The following is a 23,987-nucleotide window of genomic DNA, read 5'->3' as shown; positions in this document are numbered from 1 at the left end:
TGTACATATTATAAAGTTAATTATTCAATATCCTAACAACAACAACGATGATGATGATGTATTATTATTATTATTATTATTACCCTTATTATTATTATTATTACATTTAAAAATAATTAAATTGCATTTTTCAAACCAGCCAAGGTGGCCGGCAATATTTATATTGCCGGCATACCAACAAAACCTTTGGTGGACCTCTCAGCAGACATTCTTTATGCGTCTAGCAGCTGTGTGGTGTGATTACCAATACGCCAGATTGTGTATCTAACACCTCAATAGCTGAGGAAATGAACTGGATGGATTAGAGCTCCCATCTGCTGCAGCAGTGCAGCACTGGAGCAGCAGTCATTAGACAGAGAACGGTTCAAGGCAAGCCCAGGTTTCAGGAGACAGCCGAGAGACAGGCCCCAAGCCATCTTAGTAGCTACACATGGGACTGCTAAAGTAAAGCTTAGTTTAGAAGTCAAAAGAAAGAGAGAGGGAGAGAGGGCTGGTCAAGCATAACGTTGGATATTGTAAGTTAAACCAGTTTCACAGCAGTTTGTTCGGCATGCTGCTGTCTGAGTCACAGACCAAAGCATTTAAATGTATTTCAAATGAGAAAGAGTGAAGGAGTTAAAGAGAATGATAAACCGGAGGATGAGAGAGGAGAGGGCGGAAGTTTGACAGAACAGTTCCACATTTGCCTGGCCGAACCCCTGGGGGCAGAATACAAAATATGTATGACTTGTCTGCCAGGTAGTCCTGCGTGCGTGCGTGCGTGCGTGCGTGCGTGCGTGCGTGTGCGTGCGTGTCTGAGGGATGGAGTGCGTGGGTGTTTAGTTTGTCTCTCTCTACAAGGGACAACAACACTATACGTGTTGTAGGAGAGGCCCAACAAAAAGAGCATGGACATACAGGTACAACATGTAATCGTATCACCCCTTCTCTCCCTCTCTCACTCTGTCAGATCTGCGATAAGGAGTGGCATTACTATGTCATCAACGTGGAGTTTCCAGTGGTGACGCTCTATGTGGACGGTGTGACCTACGACCCCTACCTGGTGACTGACGACTGGCCCATCCACCCCTCCCAGATTGATGTACAGCTGACAGTGGGCGCCTGCTGGCAAGGTGATGATGATGATGATGATGATGATCATGATAAAAATGAGGATGATGATGACATAATGATAACGAGGAGGAGGAGGAGGATGTATTCAAACCCAAAACCTCCACAGTGATGGGCAGGCACTTTTTAGCACAGCGCCTTCTTCTTTTTTCTTTTCAAAATGAATGACCAGCAGATGTAGGAGCTGTGCACTGTGAATGTCTGTGGATTTGAATGTGTCTGTATTTGACCCTCCATCACGGATCCAGTCTGAGCAAATACGCTGTCTAATTGTATAGGCAATTGAAATAGGAAGACTATATAAACACTCTTACCATACACCATGCTCGTGCTTTGATAGCCACAAAGTTACAATGAATGGGCTCAATGAAGCTTGGGTCTTAGATAAGGGCTCAACATATATCAGTTCTACGGGGGCAGAGGAGGGTCATTTGGTGTCCCTTTCATCTGCAATGATCTTTCCGCCCCTGCTTTTCTTTCTCTTTCACTGAGCGCTCCAAACCCATCAGAGGATTAGAAGAGCCCTGAATAGAAAAGGGAGTTCAGAGGCTATTACTCCTCCTCTAACAGGGAGGCTAAGCCTCAATAAAGAGTTATAAAGACCATCCTCATATCTTTACACAAGCCATTAGCCCTAGCAGATTGCCTATTCACAGGGCTCTGCTGGTGCCGTGGCACGGTGGTCACTAGCACGCTGCTGAGATGAGTTCTTTTATTTTGGGGAAAGTCTCTTCAGCCCTCTGGAGAACTTCATTATTTGACTGCTTTACAAGGACTGATGGAAATGCCTCCTGCGTTTCAGACTTTGTGTGTCTTTACTGAGCATGGAAAAGATTAAAACAAAAGGATGGAATTGACAGTTTGAGTGGGCTGCAGGGACACGAGAGACGATACGATGCCGTTTAAAATCAGCCATTTATGAGCTGTCACCGACTCGTCGTGTAGATACTTTTTCGCGTTGTTGGAGTATCGCCCAACTGAATCCTCCAGGCGCCGGAGTGTGTATGTTTGTTTGTTTACGTTCTCCTCTAGACTTTCTGATAGAAAGGTTGGCCTGCGTTGGCTGCTCCTCACCCTCAGGGGGATAATGTGCTTGCTGTGCTGTTTCCCAGCAGTCAGCTTGTGTTTACCCCCTGACCTGTGCGTGTTGAGTGGCACTGTGAAGTGAGTAACAGCAGGAGAGCGATGGGCCGCCAAGTGAAAGACTGACGCACCGTCCTTTAACCCATTAAGACCTCAAGCTGATTCTACAAATGTCTCCTAAATCCCAACAGTATTCTGAAAAACGTATGTTTCTATATCAGTGGTGCTCTCTTTGTCATGTCAAGGACCCCCAAAATTATATGTATTTGGCCGCCGACCCCCATCTCAAAATATTTTGTTCCAGGGACCCCCCAGAAGAAAAGATTTGAGTTAAAAATGTTGGATTTAAAATAATATATATTCGAATATTTGCACACATTTTCACGATTTAAAAAAAATTGCCAAAGTGTAAAATAAATAAATAATGCTTTTTATCTCAAAGCTAAAAATGACACAGATGCGTTCCAGGTCTCAATGGGCTCATTGTATTTTTCCAGTTGCCTTCCTCGATCACTTCATCACACACTGCAGCTCAGCATCTCTTGGTCTTTCCTCACTGCCCACGCATTGAAACATAGTTGTAAGGACCAAGGGCAGTGTGTGGGCATGCGCGCGTGTGTGCACAAAACATACAGTGTAAGCAGAAAGGTAGATACTGTATCAACGGCAAATGCAGAAATGCATACACACATGCAAAATAATAGTTCCTCTTTTGTAGATGAAGAGAGGAAGAGAGAGAAAAAGAGCAGTGAAGGAAGACGGGGAGAGACACAGAGGGCAGAAAGAGCTGACACTGTGTGTGTGAAAGTGAAGCAATCAGCAGTTTTATCACATCATAATCATCACTCCACAGTGTCTCAATCCTCTACTCCCTTCTTCTTCCTCTTCTTCTTCTTCATCAGGAAATCTGCAATTCATGAAAATAAACAAAACTCTGCACACAGGTCCAGTGCCAAACATATTCAACTGGCATTGTGGGGTATTAGTCCTGATGGTGGCATTACAGTATCTGTCCACATTTTTAAACATTGAAAATTCACAACAAATCAAGTCGTACATGCTATCACTTTGCGACTTCCACTAAAATGTAGACCCAAGTGAGCAGAAATGTCCATATGTTTTGAGCTGACATGAATTACTGTATGAAATCCTTTCTTTATCTCATGTTTTAGGCATCTTCAGACTGTCCTCCCCACAGGGCATCAAAATGTTTCATGTAGATTCGCACAAAAGAAAGGACCAATGTTCATGAATTTCATTTTCATATCGTGGTACTGTAGATGCAGGGTGGAAGTAAATTTCAGAATTGTATCCTGAGGAAGGGCTACACGACCAGAACGTTGTTGCATCAATAAAAAAACTTGAGCGTGCAAGTGGCAGTGTGCGCGTATATCTCTCCAAGATTGATCTCACGTACTGTTTGTCGCCCTACGCACCTGCTCTGAAACTGACTGGGTGTGCGGAAGTCCTTTTTCACTAGAATTGTATCTCACACACTTTTTTAACAGTATTTTGAATTGTCCACATGTAACCAATTGCAGTCAATGCAACATTTTTAAACATCAGCTTTCTCAATTATGGAGAAATCTTTGTCAAAATAAATAACTCTATGTTGTCTAGATGAAGTATAAATATTCCCCAAATGTCTTGATGACTGCATATTTGCCAGTGTGTATGTTTAGCAATACTAGGATTTGATTAATGTTACACACAACTCATGACCCTACAGCATTGCCTGTGCATATTTTTAAATACATGGATGAATTAAATGGAAACCTTGGTCTGGGCACCACAATTTTCTTTACAGCAACCTAACAATGATGATAAAAGCGTCTATAGGATCAAAGAGTAACAGCGCACAATACATCCGACTTCTTGAAGGCAGATTTGCTGGCTCCGAAGTGAACAGAGATGAAAGAGTACAAAGTAGAGCTGCACACTGTTGTTGCTCCCTTGGTCAGATGTTTTATTTTAATCAAGAGTGACGTTTCGAGTCCATGCCCTTCCTCAGACTCAAACGTTCACTCTTGATTCAAATAAAAATAACTGACTAAGGGAGCAACAACAGTGTGGCTCTGTTGTTGTACTCTTTTGTTAAAAGCCTCTAGCCCCACAAGAACACTATACCCTTCTCAGCTTCATTTCACGTAGTCTGAAGCCAGTCTGTGGTTTGGTCTTTCACTTGGCAAGTACAGTAGCTCAACGAGATCATGCCTTGCCCTTGGTGTCTGAGGTTGTGAGTTCAAGCCCTGGGTGATACAGGTCAAACATCCTAGCTAATTGTCTGCACCAGGCCAAAGGCGTGGCTGAGACTATGTTTTGCACCCTGTCTGTCTGTCTGTCTGTCTGTCCGTCCGTCCGTCCGTCCATCCGTCCGTCCGTCCGTGTGTGTCTGTGAGTGTGTCCGATCAACGCGAAACTGTGCACACACACTCCCAGGATACCAGAGAACCTCTGGCCCAATATTTTCACATTAGCCTTTTATAGTGCCACCAGGAGGCAGATTTCTGAAAAAAAAAATATATACTATTAATCCTACAAATGTTGATCAACACGGATCTGTCAGATATTTCATATTCCACCTCCCTGATTGGCTAGGATTGCCATCTAAAGTTTGCAGGAGGGGTTTGCTTTGAATAAAAGGCCTCAAATCATGAACGCAGCCATTCCACTCACTTCTACAATGACTGAATTCCGAACATTGCTGGCCCACAATAACGTACCTAACCTGCCGGTAGTCTGGGAGGCATTGCCTCGGAGTTTGGACAGCGGGGGCGCGGCCACTGCGTTGTGATTCAAATCAACAGCCAATGAAGAAAAGGGGCGGGATCCATATGCAGTGGGTGTTGCATCTACATAGGATCGACGGGAAGCAATTTCCCCTTGAGAAATTGCGGCCGCCATTGTTGTGTACTGCTGTTTGCCTCTCGTCTGACTTTTTAGACGAGTTGCACAGCTCCAGACCGGTAAGAGGCGTGTCCGCTCAGATTCAGAGCGTAAATGACATCCCGCCCACAAATCCCAGGGCTCTGGCCCAGAAGTTCCTCGCAGAGCCGGCGAAAACTTCTGGGAACTCAGATTAACCTGCCGGAGACCTGTGCTCCGAGGAGCACTTTTTCTAGTTCCTACTCAGGCATTGTGTGCTGTGTGAATGTGACTTCAAAGTTGACTGAATCCAGACAGTTTTGCTTATTGACCCTCATGTATTTCTCAATTGATTTCTTCCTCTTTCTATTTTTCTGTTACTTTCTAAAAATGCCTGGTCCTGTCCCATTGCTGCATAGCAGCTATAAATGTCTCGTTTTTTACTATTACTCTTACTTGTGCCTCAACCTTGCTGCTGTTGCTGCTATGACATCATTGTTTGTGCACGTGGTGAACTATTCTCACTTTCTTCTTTTATATATTCATTTTTATAGTTCATTTAACTGTCCGTAATGTTTAAATGCTTATTCTGTATTTTGCTTTACTTTGTGGGGAATGTGCTGTTGAACTTTAGTTTCACTTAAAGTTGGATTACAGAATGGGCTCCTAACAATCATGTGTGTGTGTGTGTGTGTGTGTGTGTGTGTGTGTGTGTGTGTGTGTGTGTGTGTGTGTGTGTGTGTGTGTGTGTGTGTGTGTGTGTGTGTGTGTGTGTGTGTGTGTGTGTGTGTGTGTGTGTGTGTGTGTGTGTGTGTGTGCGTGCGTGTGTGTGTAGGTGGAGAGGTGACCAAACCGCGGTTCACACAGTACTTCCGGGGCAGCCTGTCAGGTCTGACCATCCGTCCCGGAAAGATCGAGAGTCAGAAGGTCATCTCCTGTCTGCAGGCGTGCAAGGAGGGCCTGGACATCAACTCACTGGAGAGCCTGGACAAGAGCATCAAGGTACACACATACGCACACGCACGCACAGGCATACACAGGCAGACACAGGCAGACACAGGCAGACACAGGCAGACACAGGCACACACAGGCAGACGCAGGCAGACACAGGCAGACACAGGCACACACAGGCAGACACAGGCAGACAGAGGCATACACAGGCATAAAAACATACATACCCATAAAACACTTGTATCTGTATTCTATTGATTAGAAGCTCTGGAGCTTTGTCTGAACTAAATCACCAGTACAGTACAGTACATACGTTCAAAAGCACACACATGCATCCACTACCGGCGTGTGTATGGGCATGCACGCAGGCGCCCGCACACTTGCGTGCACGTGCACAGACTAACTGTCCGTAATGTTATTGATTATAAGGATGGATGCAATTTTTTTAACAACCCACTAGTATACCTGTGCACGTATACAATATTATTTATTGACACACATTTGATCACCCCCGCCACACACACACACACACACACACACACACACACACACACACACACACACACACACACACACACACACACACACACACACACACACACACACACACACACACACACACACACACACACACACACACACACACTTTAATCCATATCACAATTGACAGCAAGGATGGATGGCATTTTCGGAAAGCTTCCTTAAATAAATCACCAATCAGCTTCCCTCTCTGCTCTCTCTCATCCCATTGGCTCAGCTCATCAATCTCTGTGCACTCAGAGGTAGAGGACACAGACGATGGATGGAGGTGTATTTAGACCCCAAGGCTTTCTCTCTCTCTCTCTATCTCTCTCTCTCTCTCTCCCTCTCTCTCTCTCTCTCTCTCTCTCTCTCTCTCTCTCTCCCTCTTTGTCCTCTGCTGCTCGCCTCACTGATCTGTCCATACTGTAACACACGGATCAGCTCCTGCTGGCCTTTGATGACAAAGAGGAGGGATGGGCTGAACGGGGGATGGGATGAAGGAGGGGGGGATTGAGGGAGAAAAAGAGAGGGAAGGAGAGAGAGAAGAGGAGGTAAAGCTCCTCAGGGCCACTCACAGTTTATCGTTTGAGAGCGTTGCAGTGTTAGCCCTCCAGGTGGCTTAAAGGACAACGTTTTAGCAGAGCAGGGGGAAGGCTCCCTCAGGTTCATCAGGGGAGGAAATGGAGAGAGAAAAAAAATACTTCATGTGGCCAGTCTATAACGCCCCTATGACGTATTTATGACATTAATCCATACAGTATATATGGACAAGGTTTCAGCCCAATTCAACTGCCATTCACTTCCTCTATAAAGACAAAAAACTAGCCATTGATATCAGCCATTGATATCATCCAATCCCAAATTCTGAGAATCTGAGCCCCTTTGACTTCCATAACTAAAACAAGGTCAGTGTTAAATATTTCCAAAAGTATAGAATGTACAATTTACCTACTGCAACAAAACATTGTGGGATTCTACGTTAGTCTAGTGACAGTTTGCATGAGAAATGTACAAACTGTAGATTAGTTCCGGACAGACCCGCAGATCCTCTTATAGAAGGCCTCTCAAAACTCTGGATGTTTATAGTGAGCCTTTATAATTTGGACTCAAATTAATAATGTTAATTGTAATGTGATGTTAAATTTGCAGGAAAAAAATACATCACCCCAGGTTGATAAAGACACATGTACAAGAACATTAGACTCAAGCTGATCCAGCAAAAAAATATGCATATTGTATGGGATGCGACACGTGCATGGCTTCCGCACTGGGGCCGTTCCGCCTTGTAATGCATTTGGTGCACATTCTGCGTATAAGGCACAATATCCCTTTAAGGTCATTTTTTACAAAAGATGTAATTAACTATGGAAAATAATGTGTGATGTGTGAAAAAAAAAAAAAAGACTAAAATAAAGAATCATATCTTTTAGCTTTCGCTGCCATATGATATGCTTCATTGTTCCAACTGATCAGCGTTACTGCTTTTATGCAAGCAAGCGTATGCGTTCTTACGGCGATCACAATTGAGTCTAATACGTTTATTGTCTCTGCTTTCTGTGCCTCAATATGCCTCTATTCCTCCTCTCTCTTGCTCTCTCCACCCCTCCCTCCCTCTCTCTCTCTCCACCCATTTCTCTCTCACTCACTTTCTGTCCCTCTCTCTCTACCCATCTCCCTCCATGTCCCTCCAGTTCCATTTTAACCCTGCCCAGTCCATCCTGGTGATGGAGGGCGAGGACTTGGACAACATGAACGCTGCTCTGAGGAAGGTGTCCTACATCAATTCCCGTCAGTTCCCTACGCCGGGCATCAGACACCTTCACATCTCCACCGCAGTACAGTAAGGACGCTATAGCATTTTTACCTGTCTGTCATACATACGGTACTGTATCTCTTAACCCATTAAGACCGGGAACGCATCTTTGTGTCTTTGGGCTATTAAAAAAAATAGCAGATATACAAGCTCATAGCGCGGCACCGAGTGCCGCGCTATGAGCTTGTAGATTTGCTATTTTAGAAAAATCATGAAAATGTGTCCAAATCTTTGAATATATATATTTTTAGGCGAACATTTTGTTACTCAAATATTTGCTTCTGGTGGTTTCTACAAATGTCTTCTAAATCCAAACAGTAAAAAAAAAAAATGTAATGTCAAGGACCACCCAAAATTATATGTATTTGGCCATGGGCCCCCATCTCAAAATATTTTGTTTTAGGGACCCCCAGAAGCAAAGATTTGAGTTACACATTTGCTTTAAAAAAAATATATATTCAAAGACTTGCCCACATTTTCAAGATTTTTCAAAAATAGCAGATCTACAAGCTCATAGCGCGACATCTAAAATGACAGAGATTCGTTCCCGGATTGAATGGGTTAAAGGTGCTGTACCGTACGAAACCTAGCAGTATACCTGTGTGTCACCCTTGTCTCTTAACTCTTTAATGGCCAGAGTAATAGTGTAATAGTGCGCCACTGCCAGCGAAAACAAACAATTTTACCAACCCTTGAAAAAATCATGGAACATTTTCCGTGATCGCTGTCCTCACGGCGATCGCCTCATTACACGCACGGGGGCCTCGGGAGTCTCGGAAAATGCTTGTATCCGGTCGCGGTAATCCGTTGCATAGTTGTGGCCTGTTGAATGTGGCTTGTTTTTGCTGTAAAGCAACAGGAACGGAGATCAAGCCATTTTCCCACAGGAAATAAACGGGAAGTAAACAACAAAATATATTACAGCGCCATCTAGTGGAAAACCACTTAAAACACAAATCTCGTCAATCTCGTCAATGGCAGGCTGCGCCTTCACAGAATCAGACAAGATTGGGGGCAGTTAAAGGGTCAGTTCAGTAAAGCCTGGCACATAGTGTGACAACATGCTGTGTTCATGATTTGAGGCATTTTGTTCAAAACGGAGCACTCCTGCAAACTTTGGAAGCCATTTTGAAAAATCTAAAAGAGCGGTTTTGTTTAATGACTATAGAGATACTGTGTACCAATTTGCGTGTTGTTTGGACAAATGCTGTAGGAGTACTGTCAAAAAAAAATGTTTTGCAAAAAGCGGCCTCTTGGTGGCGCTATAACAGGCCAAAAACGGTCCGGACCGTTTATGGCACATAACGCATAGCTTCTCAAAAACGGTCCGGACCGTTTTTGGCACTCAATGTGTTAAATTAAAATGAACACAAAGGTTTGACTGTGTCAATACAGTGAATGTCAGCGTTGGCCATGTGTTTCCGGAGTAGATGTTCTCCCTTCTCTTTTCCTCTGAGTTTTCCTTCACACATTTCCTTCCTCTCATCCGGCTGTGACAGAGGAGGAGTTGAATCCGTATTTACACTTCTCTCCATGTGCGAAGACTCACAGAGAACTGGCTCATATCATAGTGTCACTTACATTCAAGTTCTCTCTACTTTTCTCACTCCTCTCTGATTCTGTCATCACTTTTCCTCTTTCTTTAATCCACCATTTCCAGTCCCCTGTTCCCCGTTCCCTGTCACCTGGGGCCAGTTTTTACATTTTATGTACCACATATTAATAATGCTGTCTGGATTACACCACAGAGCAAGAATGCGAGAGGACAGAGAGAGAGAGAGAGAGAGAGAGAGAGAGAGAGAGAGAGAGAGAGAGAGAGAGAGAGAGAGAGAGAGAGAGAGAGAGAGAGAGAGAGAGAGAGAGAGAGAGAGAGAGAGAGAGAGAGAGAGAGAGAGAGAGAGAGAGAGGTGGGGGGGGGGGGGCTGGTATTGTGTGAGTGCCTCCCCTGGTGTGTGTTGTTTAATATTCATGATACTGTTAAATACGTCTCTCTCCTTGCAGCACGGCCCTAGGGGTCCAGCCTCACCTCCTGTTAGGGTCCACGCACTGCCGCGGGCCCTCTAACTTCAACTAAACACAGCAGGAGGAATGGCTCTGGATCTGTGGGAGTGTGTCAGTGTTTCTGTGAGCTTATGGGGAGAGTCATCTTAGCTAGAGGCACAGCCATTATCAAGGAATTCATTATGATAATTAGCCTGCACCACAAAGTTATCTTGTTGTTAAATGTTGTTTTATGAAACTTTTCTATCTCGGGCTTCCTGGTGTGTGCGTGTGTATGTGCTGTGTGTGTGTGTGTGTGTGTGTGTGTGTGTGTGTGTGTGTGTGTGTGTGTGTGTGTGTGTGTGTGTGTGTGTGTGTGTGTGTCTGTGTGGGTGTGTGGGTGTGTGCGCGCGCGCGTGCTTTCATTTGTGCCGGTGATGCCAATACGTTAATCTTCCTTCCAACTTCCACGGCAGCCTGCCTTAATCATGTTTTATTGCTTTGAAACCACATCCAGAGTCAGTTTGATTCTGTTTCTGCCTATTCTTCCGTTCTGCTAAGACACAGCCTCCTACCACGACATGTCAACAAACAAACAAAATGTCCCTCTTCGCCGTTAGTCCCAATATAACCAGAAACAAACACATGTTAATGAACTCCTTAAAACACAATTAAACAGGATTCATGCCTTAATACAGAGTAGCCGGCGCTAATCTTTGTAGGGGCATTTGTTTCCGTCCCCTCATCCTATTTCTTCATAATGGAATTGGACGGCATCCAGTTTTTTTCTTTCTTCTTTTTTGCCTCTTTGCATGGGCATCAGCTCCCTCCTTGCATCAGTGAGTTTTTCTCAGGCTCTGCTCACAGCAGTGGCTTTTGTGCACACACAAAGCAGAGAGCACGCACGCACGCACGCACGCACGCACGCACGCACGCACGCACGCACGCACGCACGCACGCACGCACGCACGCACGCACGCACGCACACACACACACACACACACACACACACACACACACACACACACACACACACACACACACACACACACACACACACACACACACACACACACACACACACACACACACACTGCCGGCCATCACCACCTCTGCAGAGAAGGACGAGATTACAATATAGCCGCAAATGTGTTTGCCTCAAATGAGAGAGAGAGAGAGAGAGAGAGAGAGAGAGAGGGGGAGAGAGAGAGAGAGAGAGGGAGTCATAATGACAGGCAGACAGAGGCAGAGATGGAAAATCACCGTGAGGAAGGGGAAAGATTCCGTGTCAGCGCTATCCGTTATATAAAAAAAGTTTACAGTGGCATGTGGGGGCGAAAATATATGGAATTACGTACGCGGCGCAATCTTATCTTATTCAGCTGTGATTACAACCCCGGATCCTGCACACGAAAAAAAAAAGCCTGACATCAATGCTTTCTCTCTCGCTCCGAACTCCAGTAGAGGAAGAGAGAAAGCATTGATGTCCCTCCCACAGACAGATGTTAGCGTGTGTTTGAAAGGCCTACGGTGCAATGTAAAAGCATTCCTCTGCTCACTTTCACAGAACATTCGCTGTCTGTCGTTTCTCTTCCTCACGGCTCTCCATCATTCTCTCTCTCCTCCTGTTTCTCTCTCTCTCTCTCTCTCTCCCACACTCTGTTTGACGTCTGTTTGCTCTCCATGTGATTGATGCGTAATCCGCGTTCTTTATGCTGCGTGTGTTTGTCGGGTGTCTGCATCAATATGTGCATGTATGTACGCACCGTATCCTTCTTCCTGCTCTGTCAGTGTTCTTGCTATGCAGTGCCGCTGTGTGCTCAGAGAGCCCACGTCCTACAGTGCACACAAATGCGTCGGCCCCCTCACGGATGCCAGTTGTCACTCTGCATTTAGGGGCGCGCTACCTTTTACACAGCGTGTGTGTGTGTGGGTGGGAAGGAAGCCATGATGATTGCTTGTTCGAGGCTTGTTTGTCTCTTCAAGTTCAATTTCACATGGTATATTGTAGGTTTCAAAATGTACAAAAGAATAGGCAAACATTTAGTTGAAAGCAACCAGAATAGGACCAAATAAAAACAAACATCTTCACAAATATATTTTTGAACATATTTTGGCAAACCAAAATATTGTTTTCCCTGATAAGACGATGATTTGATGACAACATTTAGTGTGCGCCTGTCAACCTGTCCAGTTACAGCAGGGATATTCAACTAGATTAGGCAGGGGGCCACAATTGTAAAAAAAATAGTCGGGGGCCACAAGACCGTGACAACAAAACCGTTTGTTGTGTGCTATAGGTCCGAAAGGACACAATAATGGACACATTGGCCCTCATTTATCAACGGCGCGTATAAACCGGCTTATATTTTTCCATATATTCGGCCGTACACCAACGTCAAAGTCACATTTATCAACGAATCCTACACAGCCAATCCTAGCGTACATTGGGTTGGAGCCTTGATAAATGTCACGGCTGAAACCAGTGTCATTTAAAAAACACGCCCTTAAATATTCTCAAAACGCCCTGATTTTACGACATGGAGAACCAGAATACGACCAAATAAAGCATGGGAAGCCAAAAGAGTTTCGCCGGCTCGCCTCGCCTCGCTGCCTGTCAAGTCACACACGCACACGCACACGCCTCTCTCTCTCTCACACACACACACACACACACACACATACACATACACACACACGCCCAACTGTGTCTTTCATGTAATCCGTAGCGGTACAATCTTTGTCACGTAGGCTTGTAGCCTACATGAATGACATATTATGATACCAATCACATCGCCATGAATGGGGTTTGTATATTAATTATTTAACCCATACCGAGCAGTGCACAAGCAGTCATGTAGGATATTCCCTGTGAGACTCTGACGGGCGGCAGTGATCCCGTGCTGCCACGTTAATAAGAGATTCGATCGTCGGGTTTATATCCTTAACCCAGCCAGGTTGTGTAGCCTACATAACTCTCTATGACATAACTCCATAACATAGGACAAGCTACTGTAAGTTTGTAGACCTCACTGTCCATGAAAAGAATGTCGGGGCTCCCGACAATGCTCTTGCAGAAGCGCTCGTATATTTTTAAAATAGCAGATCTACAAGCTCACAACGCGTCGGGATGGGACCTGTTGTGAGCTTGTAGATCTGCTATTTTCAAATAGCCAATGCAGCCAGATCTGCAAGCTTAACCGAATGACTGTTAAAGCAGTTTGTTTAAATTACTTTATAAAATGTTATATTTTCACAGGGATTATTTATTAGTGTAGATATACATTTAGGAGTGGATTATGTGTCCAGATGCCTGTCAGACAGTCAGATAATGCTGCTCCGCAGGTCTAGAAGTCAACAACTGCTATCGACCAGACGTGAGATCTCAGCGTACGTTAGGATGAAGCCAACGTCAGGATAAATTGATAAATGACGAAGGTTTTGGTGATCTTGCCGTACGCCCATTATTTGGTCTGCGCCGCGTTGATAAATGAGGGCCATGTCCATTATGGTAACTTATTAGGGCCTGCTTCATACTGCATTCATGCATTTTGATGTTTGATAGGAACATGTCTGTGTCAGTCCTTTGTGCACAGGCTTAGATTTTGATATTAAGTATATATTTCAGTATGTTCTGTTCATGAAAGCATCTTTGTATGAAGATAATTAGAGGCAGGCTGGCAAGGTGAAGTGTTTACGTGTTCGTATGAATGAAAGTTTTTTTCATTTCGTTTTGAGCACCCAGGTGATAAGAGCACAAGCTCTTATGGTGTGTTTGAAGTGGAAGAAGATGGAGAAGCTGGAAGAAAAATCCACACAAAACTAACAAATACAAGCTAATGGATGCATAAGGAGAATAATGTCTTTGGTGTAATTAACAACATCCACTCAAAACTCAGAAATAGTTGCAAATGGATGGTCCGTGATGTATGAACTGCACTCAAAACCCCTGTTGTGCTCTTTTATGTTGACGTGCCACTGACGTAGCTTTTTCCAAGCTAGCTAGCTGCTACCCGGCTACATGGTGAAAAATAATAATTGCTGAACTGAAAGCTACATTATTCTGAAAATAGTTAGAAGTAGGGAAGTAGACAACATTTCTGGCTGTTTCGTTTCTTTATACTATGAAAAGGTCTTTATACTTTTACTTGATACAGTACATATTTTAACACCAGATGCTTTTCTTAATTACATATTATGAGGTGAGCTACTTTAACTCTTTGACCCAAGTGATTTTCTTTTGGGTGACTTACGCACCAAAGATTATACATTTACCCGCATTTGGGTTCCTTCAGCAGTGTCTTGACTGCAAATGCAAGTACTGATACTGTAGGTGTTCATTTGGGACCCTGAGTGAGTCACTAACATTCCTCCATTCAACAGTTTATACATTTTATTCTTATCTGTTAATGGTTGATTAACCATTAACGAGCTTCGGTTAATGGTTATGAAAAACATCAAAATGGTCATCCTGTGCAACCAACCATCTAGTAAAAAATGTTTGCATTTAATTTGACATTGGAACATGGAATATGTTCCACGTGCCACAAGAAAGCTCAGTTGGGGCCGGATTTGGCCCGCGGGCCGCCAGTTGAATATCACTGAGTTGCAATATGGTTTAATACTTGCGACAGGTTGTGTTTATGCAGAGAGGTGTTTGTACCACCTGGAGGTTGGCTTGTGAGACTGGTAGCTCTCCTCAGCCAATGTCAGAATGAAGCCTGGGGAAGAATGCGAAAACCAGGGACGTCACAGGCTCTCAGAAGGTGGGGGGGTGGACTTTCGGTGGACTATACCCCTTATTTTACACTTTGGCTATTCAAAAATAGCAGATGTACAAGCTCATAGCGCGGCACCGAGTGCCGCGCTATGAGCTTGTAGATCTGCTATTTTTGAAAAAGCGTGAAAAACATTTGTATCTGTGAAATGTAAACAAATTCTGTATTTTTTGGACGGATTTTTTTTCGTGTTTTGGTTACTTTATTTCGGGTTTAGGGTTAGGGTTAGGTTATTTAATTCTTATTTTTGCTTGATTTTACCGATTTATTATCAAAAAGAATATAATTTTTTTTTCAAAAAGTGGGGGGTTTGAGATCACGGATCTGTGAGAGTGAGGGTGTCGCGTCGTACGCACAGTGAATGGCCGTGACGCCCCTGGCGAAAACAAAAAGAATTGATCTATCACGCCCACCTTGAACGTCTGACCAACTTCTGACCTATCACACTATAGCTGAGTACAAAGCCTAGTTAGGTTTCACATCAGAATTCCCAGGGTCTCCTGACCTTCCCTGTCTCTGTGTCTCAGGTGTTTTGGGGAGGACACGTGCATCACCATCCCAGACATGGATGCGGTGGTGATGGTGCTGCAGCCCAGCGAGCCCAGGATCACCATAGCGGGGCTGGAGAGGCTGAGCAGGCCGCTCTCTGATCTGAGGTCAGCACGAGGCCTGGCTCTGTTCCAGGACCTCCACATCATCAGCACTGTGACCAGGACCGATGCAGCCACGCACCACACAGGTATGAAACACGCTTGATCACATAGAGTTGATTTTAACCCATTGAGACCTGAAGCCGAGTCTCCTAAATCTCAACAGTATTCTGAAAAACGTATGTTTCTATATCAGTGGTGCTCAATCTTTTTCATGTCAAGGACCCCCAAAATGATATGTATTTGGCCGCGGACCCCCATCAAAATATTTTGTTCCAGGGACCCCCCAGAAGTATAGATTTTAGTTAAAAATGTTCGCTTTAAAAAATAGATATATTCAAAGATTTGCACACATTTTCACGATTTTTCAAAAATAGCAGATCTACAAGCTCGTAGCGCGGCACTCGGTGCCGCGCTATGAGCTTGTATATCTGCTATTTTTGAATAGCCCAAAGTGTAAAATAATGCTTTTTAGCTCAAATCCAATAATGACACAGTTCCAGGTCTTAATGGGTTAAATATTGAAAAACGAATAATATTTTGTATGGATAGTACTGCAGGTGATTCACATTTATACTACACAATGAATACAGTTTCAGATTGTACTATAATGTTACTATATTGTTTCCTTATAGTGTGAGATATACTGTAATTCACAACAAACAAAACAAAAGTAACTTTATTATCTAAATTTAACATCAGTAAAGGAATGAATAGTATCACATGATAGACTGCGTCATAGATATTAGTATGCTATAACATGAATAGTACCTTATGATAGACTGCATCATAGATCAGTATGCTATAACATGAATAGTACCTTATGATAGACTGCATCATAGATCAGTATGCTATAAAATGAATAGTACCTTATGATAGACTGCATCATAGATCAGTATGCTATAAAATGAATAGTACCTTATGATAGACTGCATCATAGATCAGTATGCTATAAAATGAATAGTACCTTATGATAGACTGCATCATAGATTAGAATGCTATAAAATTGCAGACTGTGTCATAGATGTTATTCAAGTGTCAGGACTGATTTCTGCACTGTTTGTCAGGCCACATTTAAGTAGCCAAACGCAAAATGCCCAAAGCAATTTAAATGAGTGCAATTTGTTTGTGTGGCACCCTGGGCTACGGTGCTTGGATGCACTGGAAATAACTTTTGAATTCATTTCATTTCTCAACTATAAAGTGGCAGAGTGCATTTCTCCGCCAGGCCATGTGGCCTACCCAGGGCTATGTCGCGGAAGCTGTGGGGAGAAATTGCATTTCTATGACATAGAAATGTGACTTTTTTTTTGTATGCCGCCCCCTATGAGCAGAAGTGAAATTGGAGGTGCGCTCAAAGGCTATAAAGGCCCATCAACAAAAAGAAATATGAGAGAAATGTCACCATGTTGCCCATTGACATTTCTTGCATTTGTGGCACCCTCTATAAATGGTGCATTTATATAGCGCTTTTATCCAAAGCGCTTTACATAGATTGTGCATTACATTCACCCATCCACACACACATTCACACACACCGATGGCGGAGGAAACAATGCAAGGCACCAACCTGCTCCTCGGGAGCAATTAGGGGTTCAGCGTCTTGCTCAAGGACACTTCAACACTAACTCTGGGGGAGCCCGGGATCGAACTGGGAACCTTATAGTTCCCATCCGGCCGCTCTACCGGCCACTCTACCCCTGAGCCACTGCCGCCTCTATGGATCTAAGTGACAACGCTTTTGCCTCTGAGTTCTGTAGAGGCTCCTTGATATGTGACTCAAATTTGGGGTCAATCAGATGATGTGTTCGGGGTGCATAAAGGATTGGAACCAATAGGCCAGCAGTTTCTAAGATTAAGCACATGCACTAGATTCTAAGGAAAGTGACTTTTTCTTTTTGAATTTTTATTGCAATTCCTCCAGTCTTAGCATCACATTCCGAAATGAAATGCTTCCCTATCGTAGCTGAAATGGAGACAGTGAATATTTGAGCAGGCCTTTCATATGAATAATGTGTTCACTCTTTCATGAATGCTAACTCCCTCAGTATATGTCCCACTATCAAAAACCCCATCAGAGAAAGCTTAACATTTCATATCTGTCTCCAGAGAAAGGAAACCGACTATGTTGAACTTTTGTCTGTGTACTGCACTATTTAAAAAGGAAGGATATATTGGGCTTTTTAAGTTGTGTGTGTGTGTGTGCTGATTTGTCTCTTTGTGCACGTCGTCATCCTATATGCCCTTACACACTATCAGCACCATGGACAGTTCACTGTGAGTGCAGCTATTCACCAGCGCTAATCCCGCTGTGCTAGCAAGATTCCCTTGGTATGTAATTCTCTGCTAGCCCAGGGAACATACTGTATACAGCCCTCTATCCTGCCCTCCTGCCTCTTTGTGTGAAACCACACACCCCTGCTGAGCAAGGCCTCCGCTAGCACACAATTGATTCCTCGGGTCGCCTGGCTTGACCTCCCAGCAAATGGATATGACATTTAAATCCTGCTGCCTTTGGTCTTGTCTCTGATACAGTATCTGGTCAGCAATGCTGGGGCGGTATGACACGGCGGCACAGCTCAGCACTGCTCGGTGCCAATTAGGAGCAGATAAGCAGAACATTGTGTGTAATGCGCCCACAGAAGAAAAGAGAACGTCGCATCACTTTCAAAACTGGAAAGTCGTTTTCTGCCACTGAAATGGAGACTGCAGCTGGAGGGAGCAGATTAGCTGGAAAAGAAAGACTGAGAGGGAGAGGGGGGGAGGGTAAATGAGGGAGAGCACTACAGAGAGAGAGACGGAGGGAGGGATGGACGGACGGATGGACGGACGGACGGACGGACGGACGGACGGACGGACGGACGGGGGATGCTATTGTGACAGATCGAGAAAGACAGAATGTGTGTGGGGGAGATGTGATGAAGTAAGTTTCATAATGAGCAGATTTAATGTTCTCTCGAGGCTGAACCTTAAAGGATTCAGCACAAATCACATGGTTCTGTTGCAGGCCAGCGTGACACCTCTCTGTTGGACCCCATTAATCAGCCTCTCTGTCCTCTGTCTCCCTTTGTCATTTGTCTATCCATTTAGCTGTTTCTCTCCCCAGCACTGCCCTCTCTCTCTCTCTCTCTCTCTCTCTCTCTCTCTCTCTCTCTCTCTCTCTCTCTCTCTCTCTCTCTCTCTCTCTCTTTTGTTCTGTGTTTTTGGGGCTAATCGTTTTAATGCTCCCTCTCCGTCTTTGTCGTGTCTTGGTTCTCATTTTGTGTTTCCCGTTTTGTGTTTCCCTCAAACATCCGCTCTGTCTCGTCGACGTCATCTCTCTCAAGCATTGGCGAGCGGCTTTCTCTCATCTTTTGTCGTTTGCCGCCTTTTGTCGCTGGCATCATTATTCCCTTCCCTCGTCGCTCCTGTGTGTTCCTTCCTCCTCCGCCTCTGTCTCCCTCTCTCTCCATAAGGCTGCTCCCTCTCCCTTCGTCCCCCAGATTATCAGCGTCAGACCTGTTCTTTCTCACACGACACCTTTCTCTGCCAGGAGTCCAGCTTCACCCTGAACAGCACCTAGATTCAGTAGCAAGTCTCAGAGATGTGTGTGTGTGTGTGTGTGTGTGTGCAGTGGTGTAAAGTAACTAAATACATTTACTCAAGTACTGTACTTAAGTACAATGTTGAGGTAGCTCACAACGCGTCGCGAAGATCTGCTATTTTCAAACATTTTAGTACTTCTATTTTTTGTACTTTAAGTACATTTTGATACCAATACTTTTGTACTTTTACTCAAGTATTTTTTTAATTCCAGACATTAATTGTAACGGAGTACTTCTGCATTGCAGTATTGATACTTTTACTTAAGTAAAACATTTTAGTACTTTTTAAACCACTGTGTGTGTGTGTGTGTGTGTGTGTGTGTGTGTGTGTGTGTGTGTGTGTGTGTGTGTGTGTGTGTGTGTGTGTGTGTGTGTGTGTGTGTGTGTGTGTGTGTGTGTGTGTGTGTGTGTGTGTGTGTGTGTGCGAGTGAGTGCTTTTGTTGTTGCCATCCTTTCTCTCTCTCTCTCTCTCTCTCTCTCTCTCTCTCTCTCTCTCTCTCTCTCTCTCTCTCTGTCTCTCTCTCTCTTCCTCCTCACCTCACCTCCATTCCTCCAGAGAGTCTCTGCCTCTGTGGGGAGGCTGTTAAGTGGGCATGGAAGGCACAGGCTCAGGGGACAGTGAGGCAGGAGAAAGGCTGGGTGGCAGAGTGTGGCAATGGCTGATGCTTAGCAGCCTGTCAGGCAGGCAGAGCTGCCACCCAGCGCACTGTGCTGATGGGAGCTGTCTGAGGGGGTGTGTTGATTCTGCTGCAGCACATAGTTTGGAGAGTTTACAGAATAACTGGAGTGTGTATATGAGGAGGAGTGTAGGTGGCGCACGGTGGCGCAAAATCCAAACACACGTGGTTTGCAGTTGAGCCATTAAGACCGGGGATGCATCTGTGTCATTTTAAGATGTATTTGGGCTATTCAAAAATAGTAGATATACAAGCACATAGCGCTGCACCGAGTGAGATGGGGGTCCGCTGCCAAATACATATCATTTTGGGTGGTCCTTGACATGAAAAAGGTTTTAAGAACCACTGATATTATAGCAACATACGTTTTTTTTTAAACAGTTAGAGATTTTAAAAGACATTTGTAGAATCCCCAGAACCAAAGATTTGAGTTACAAATGTTAGCTTTAAAAAATATACATATTCAAAGATTTGCACACATTTTCACGATTTTTCAAAAATAGCAGATCTACAAGCTCATAGCGCTGCACTCGGTGCCACGCTATGAGCTTGTAGATTTGCTATTTTTGAAAAGCCAAAGAAATCAAAAAATGACACATGACAAATGATTCTTTCCCGGTCTAATTGGGTTAAGCGTGTGTTTCTGTCTCTGTGTGTGTGTGTGCAGCCCGTCGGCCTGGTGTGTTAGAGGAGATTATCCATAATTTGGACTACTGTGACATCCTGGTGCTGGGTGATGAGCTGAGGCCAGAGCAGGAGTCTCTCCAGCTGCCACACAGCGCTCTGCTGGGGAAACACCTGGACGCCACCAACTCTACCTCTGGGATGTCTATATATGGTAGGTTGATAAATAAGAAGAACACACACAGTTGGGCAAATTTCCCATCCACACATTTTTATGTAAAAATACTCTGCTATCAGCTCTGATTCATATTTTAGTTAACATGGTTTTCACACATGACAATTGTCTGGAAGGAGATCAACTCTTTCTCGCTGATGGATCTATGCTCTGTTTTTGGGAAGTACAGAGAAACTCCCCCGTAGAAGAATGTGTAAAGGGTGCTCTGGTAGCGAGAGCTGCACATATGACAATATAACAATCTGTATAGTCAACGTCATGCCTCCAACAGGAGTTAACTGCAGAGTAAAATATGTTTTTGACTGTAGGCCTAGGGGGACTTTAATATCTATTCCAGCTGTGAATAATATGCCTATACCACACATCTCAGTGAGCTAGTGGCTTTCAACAGATGCGCGTGAGTGCCAGTAATGAGCCTTTTGTAAATGTGTGAAGACACAGAAAAAAACGCTACCATTTTATATAGAAGTTTCAGATCACAACATGTTCAGTTCAGTTTAATTCATTTTGTAATGTTTGTATATTGGACACAACATAAATAGTGAAGTACATTTCATAAATCGTCAATATTTGACATGATGCTGCTTCAGATCACAACATGCGTTCTAAGAACATTCTCTGCTCGCGGCAGCATTCGGAATTTTCAATAGAACCATGCCTTAAATAATGAGAAAAGCTTGTTTTTTTGTAAGGCCCATGTTGAATAGCAGAGCCTGTAGCTCTTGCTTTTGACTTCTCACGATTCTCACTGAAACATCCTTATATCATGTTGAATGTCATCTTCAGTTGAGACACAGGCTTTGAATGCTCGACTCCAGCACTGAATTCCTTTTTATAGTCTAAAAAGACTAAAACACAGACAGACAAATAATCATGGAAATGTTCTTCAGCATCTTCCCTGAGTTTAACCCATTAAATCTGGGAACGCATCTCTGTCATTTTAGATTTCTTTGGGCTATTCAAAAATAGCAGATCTACAAGCTCATAGCGTGGCATCGAGTGCTGCGCTATGAGCGTGTAGATCTGCAATTTTTGAAAAATCATGAAAATTTGCATAAATCTTTAAAGCGAACATTTTTAACTCAAATCTTTGCTTCTGGGGATGCTACTAATGTCTTCTAAATCGTAACAGTTTTTTTCTTTTTAAACTAATGTTGCTATAATATCAGTGGTTCTCAAACGCTTTCATGCCAAGGACCCTGTCAAGGATCATGTATTTGGCCGCGGACCCCCATCTCAAAATATGGTGTTCCAGGGACCCCCAGAAGCAAGGATTTGAGTTACAAATGTTCGCTTTAAAAGAATATATATTCAAAGGTTGCACACATTTTCAAGATTTTTCAAAAACAGCAGATCTACAAGCTATATATAGCTTGTATATCTGCTATGTTTGAATAACCAAAGTATAAAATAATGCTTTTTAGTTCAAATCTAAGATGACACAGACACTTTCCAGGTCTAAATGGGTTCATCTTCATCTGGTAACCATTGATAACTCTTTGTCACCATGACCCACCCCGCCCCGCCCCCTCCTCCTCAGGTGTGGACTCCATGTCCAACTATGAGCAGGTGATCAGACAGGTCCGCTACCATAACTGGCATCCTGGCCAACTGGAGGAGAGGAGGTTCCGTCTCACCTGCTCTGAGCTCAACGGACGATACACCAGCAATGAGTTCAACCTGGAGGTCAGTGCCAACAACTCTGGAAGCATAGGGATAGAACAACAAATGCATCGATTTATTGTGTGCGTAAAATCTAACCAATACGGTTTAGCCTGGAGCTCATATGACATGGGGAAGGAAAGGGAACATTCTTCATCACACAAATAGTTGGGCAATCATTGGAGCTGCAAGTTTTAACAAATTAGTTACCATATTATCTCCGCCAGTGGATTTGTTCACATCAATGCAATCTGGGAACCCAGGTAAAAAAAAGGAAAAACACCCGCCCTCTGCTGTTTTTAGGACAGCTCAAGCGAAGCGAGCTGTCCTCTATGGAGAGAGATGAAAGGCGTCTGAGGTATGTGGGATGTAACCTCTGCAGGCTTATAAAGAGAGGAGGTGGCTTAGGCGAAAAAGGGGCGTAACGGGGCGTGATTTGGTCAGGGACTCTCTGTTTGTGGGAAAAAGTGGGCCGGCTTGCTAAAAAAGGGTCTGGTTGCCACCGATTGGTTGCTGCAACTTGGATTCATGCAGGGAGACGCCCCCTCTTTGCTCCAAACACCGATTGGTTGCTGCAACTTGGATTCATGCAGGGAGACGCCCCCTCTTTGCTCCGAAAAATTTGGAACGGCTGCCTGTTGTCACAGGCACTCAGGCACTGCAGAGAAGTAGACACAGTGGTGGAAAAAGTACTCAAATTCTTTACTTAAGTAAAAGTACCAATACTGCAATATAAAAATACTCCGTTACAAGTAAAAGTCCAGAATTAAAAATGTACTTGAGTAAAAGTACAAAAGTATTGGCATCAAAATGTACTTAAAGTACCAAAAGTAAAAGTACTAAATATTTGAAAATAGCCGATCTACAAATATTTGAAAATAGCCGATCTACAAGCTCACAAGGCGTCGCGATGCGACGCGTTGTGAGCTTGTAGATCTGCTATTTTCAAATAGCCTATAGGTATGAAATAGGGCTAAAGTGGTTAATGTATATTTCATTATATCATAGTTTATATCTGAAAAGTAACTAGTAACTAAAGTTTTCAACTAAATGTAGAGTAAAAGTGCAATATTTGCCTCTGAGATGTAGTGGAGTAGAAGTAAAAGTATTGTAAATTGGAAATACTCAAGTAAAGTACAAATACCTCAAAACTGTACTCAAGTACAGTACTTTAGTAAATGTACTTAGTTACTTTCCACCACTGAGTAGACATGTAGACTATAGACTATGGAGGCATCAGAATTTTGTATTAAATTATAGAATGCACCAAAACATTAATAAGTGTTGACTTGAATCTATTTAAGCCACAATAAAGCCCCGCTTTTATTTTTGATTTTTATTTGGGGTTTATTTAGCATAGTTTTAGATGATTTTCTGTGCACATTTCTTCATTTAAGCATCGCGAGCTGCGAACGGCCTTTTTGCATGTAGTTGAAGCGCAAGGGGCGGCGGG

The 23,987-nt window shown here is 43.7% G+C and overlaps 1 protein-coding gene across 1 annotated transcript in view; it reads left to right on the top strand.

Annotated features, from left to right (window-relative positions):
• The window catches only part of LOC311049822 (calsyntenin-2-like), a gene marked incomplete at its 5' end in the record, with an annotated part of 321,705 nt that overhangs the window by 286,818 nt on the left and 10,900 nt on the right, over nt 1-23,987 (top strand). The window contains 6 exons of the mRNA XM_084063685.1: nt 950-1,112; nt 5,894-6,060; nt 8,223-8,371; nt 15,630-15,841; nt 20,681-20,851; nt 22,413-22,558. Of these exons, the coding sequence (XP_083919811.1) occupies nt 950-1,112; nt 5,894-6,060; nt 8,223-8,371; nt 15,630-15,841; nt 20,681-20,851; nt 22,413-22,558 (1,008 nt within the window). The remainder of the gene's footprint in view (nt 1-949; nt 1,113-5,893; nt 6,061-8,222; nt 8,372-15,629; nt 15,842-20,680; nt 20,852-22,412; nt 22,559-23,987) is intronic.

Source organism: Gymnoscopelus microlampas (assembly GCF_963454915.1).
Source record: "Gymnoscopelus microlampas genome assembly, chromosome: 8".
In the NCBI taxonomy this organism is placed as follows: Eukaryota; Metazoa; Chordata; class Actinopteri; order Myctophiformes; family Myctophidae; genus Gymnoscopelus; species Gymnoscopelus microlampas.
The sequence above is the reverse complement of the archived record's forward strand: the minus strand, read 5'-3'. Positions and strand labels throughout refer to the sequence as shown.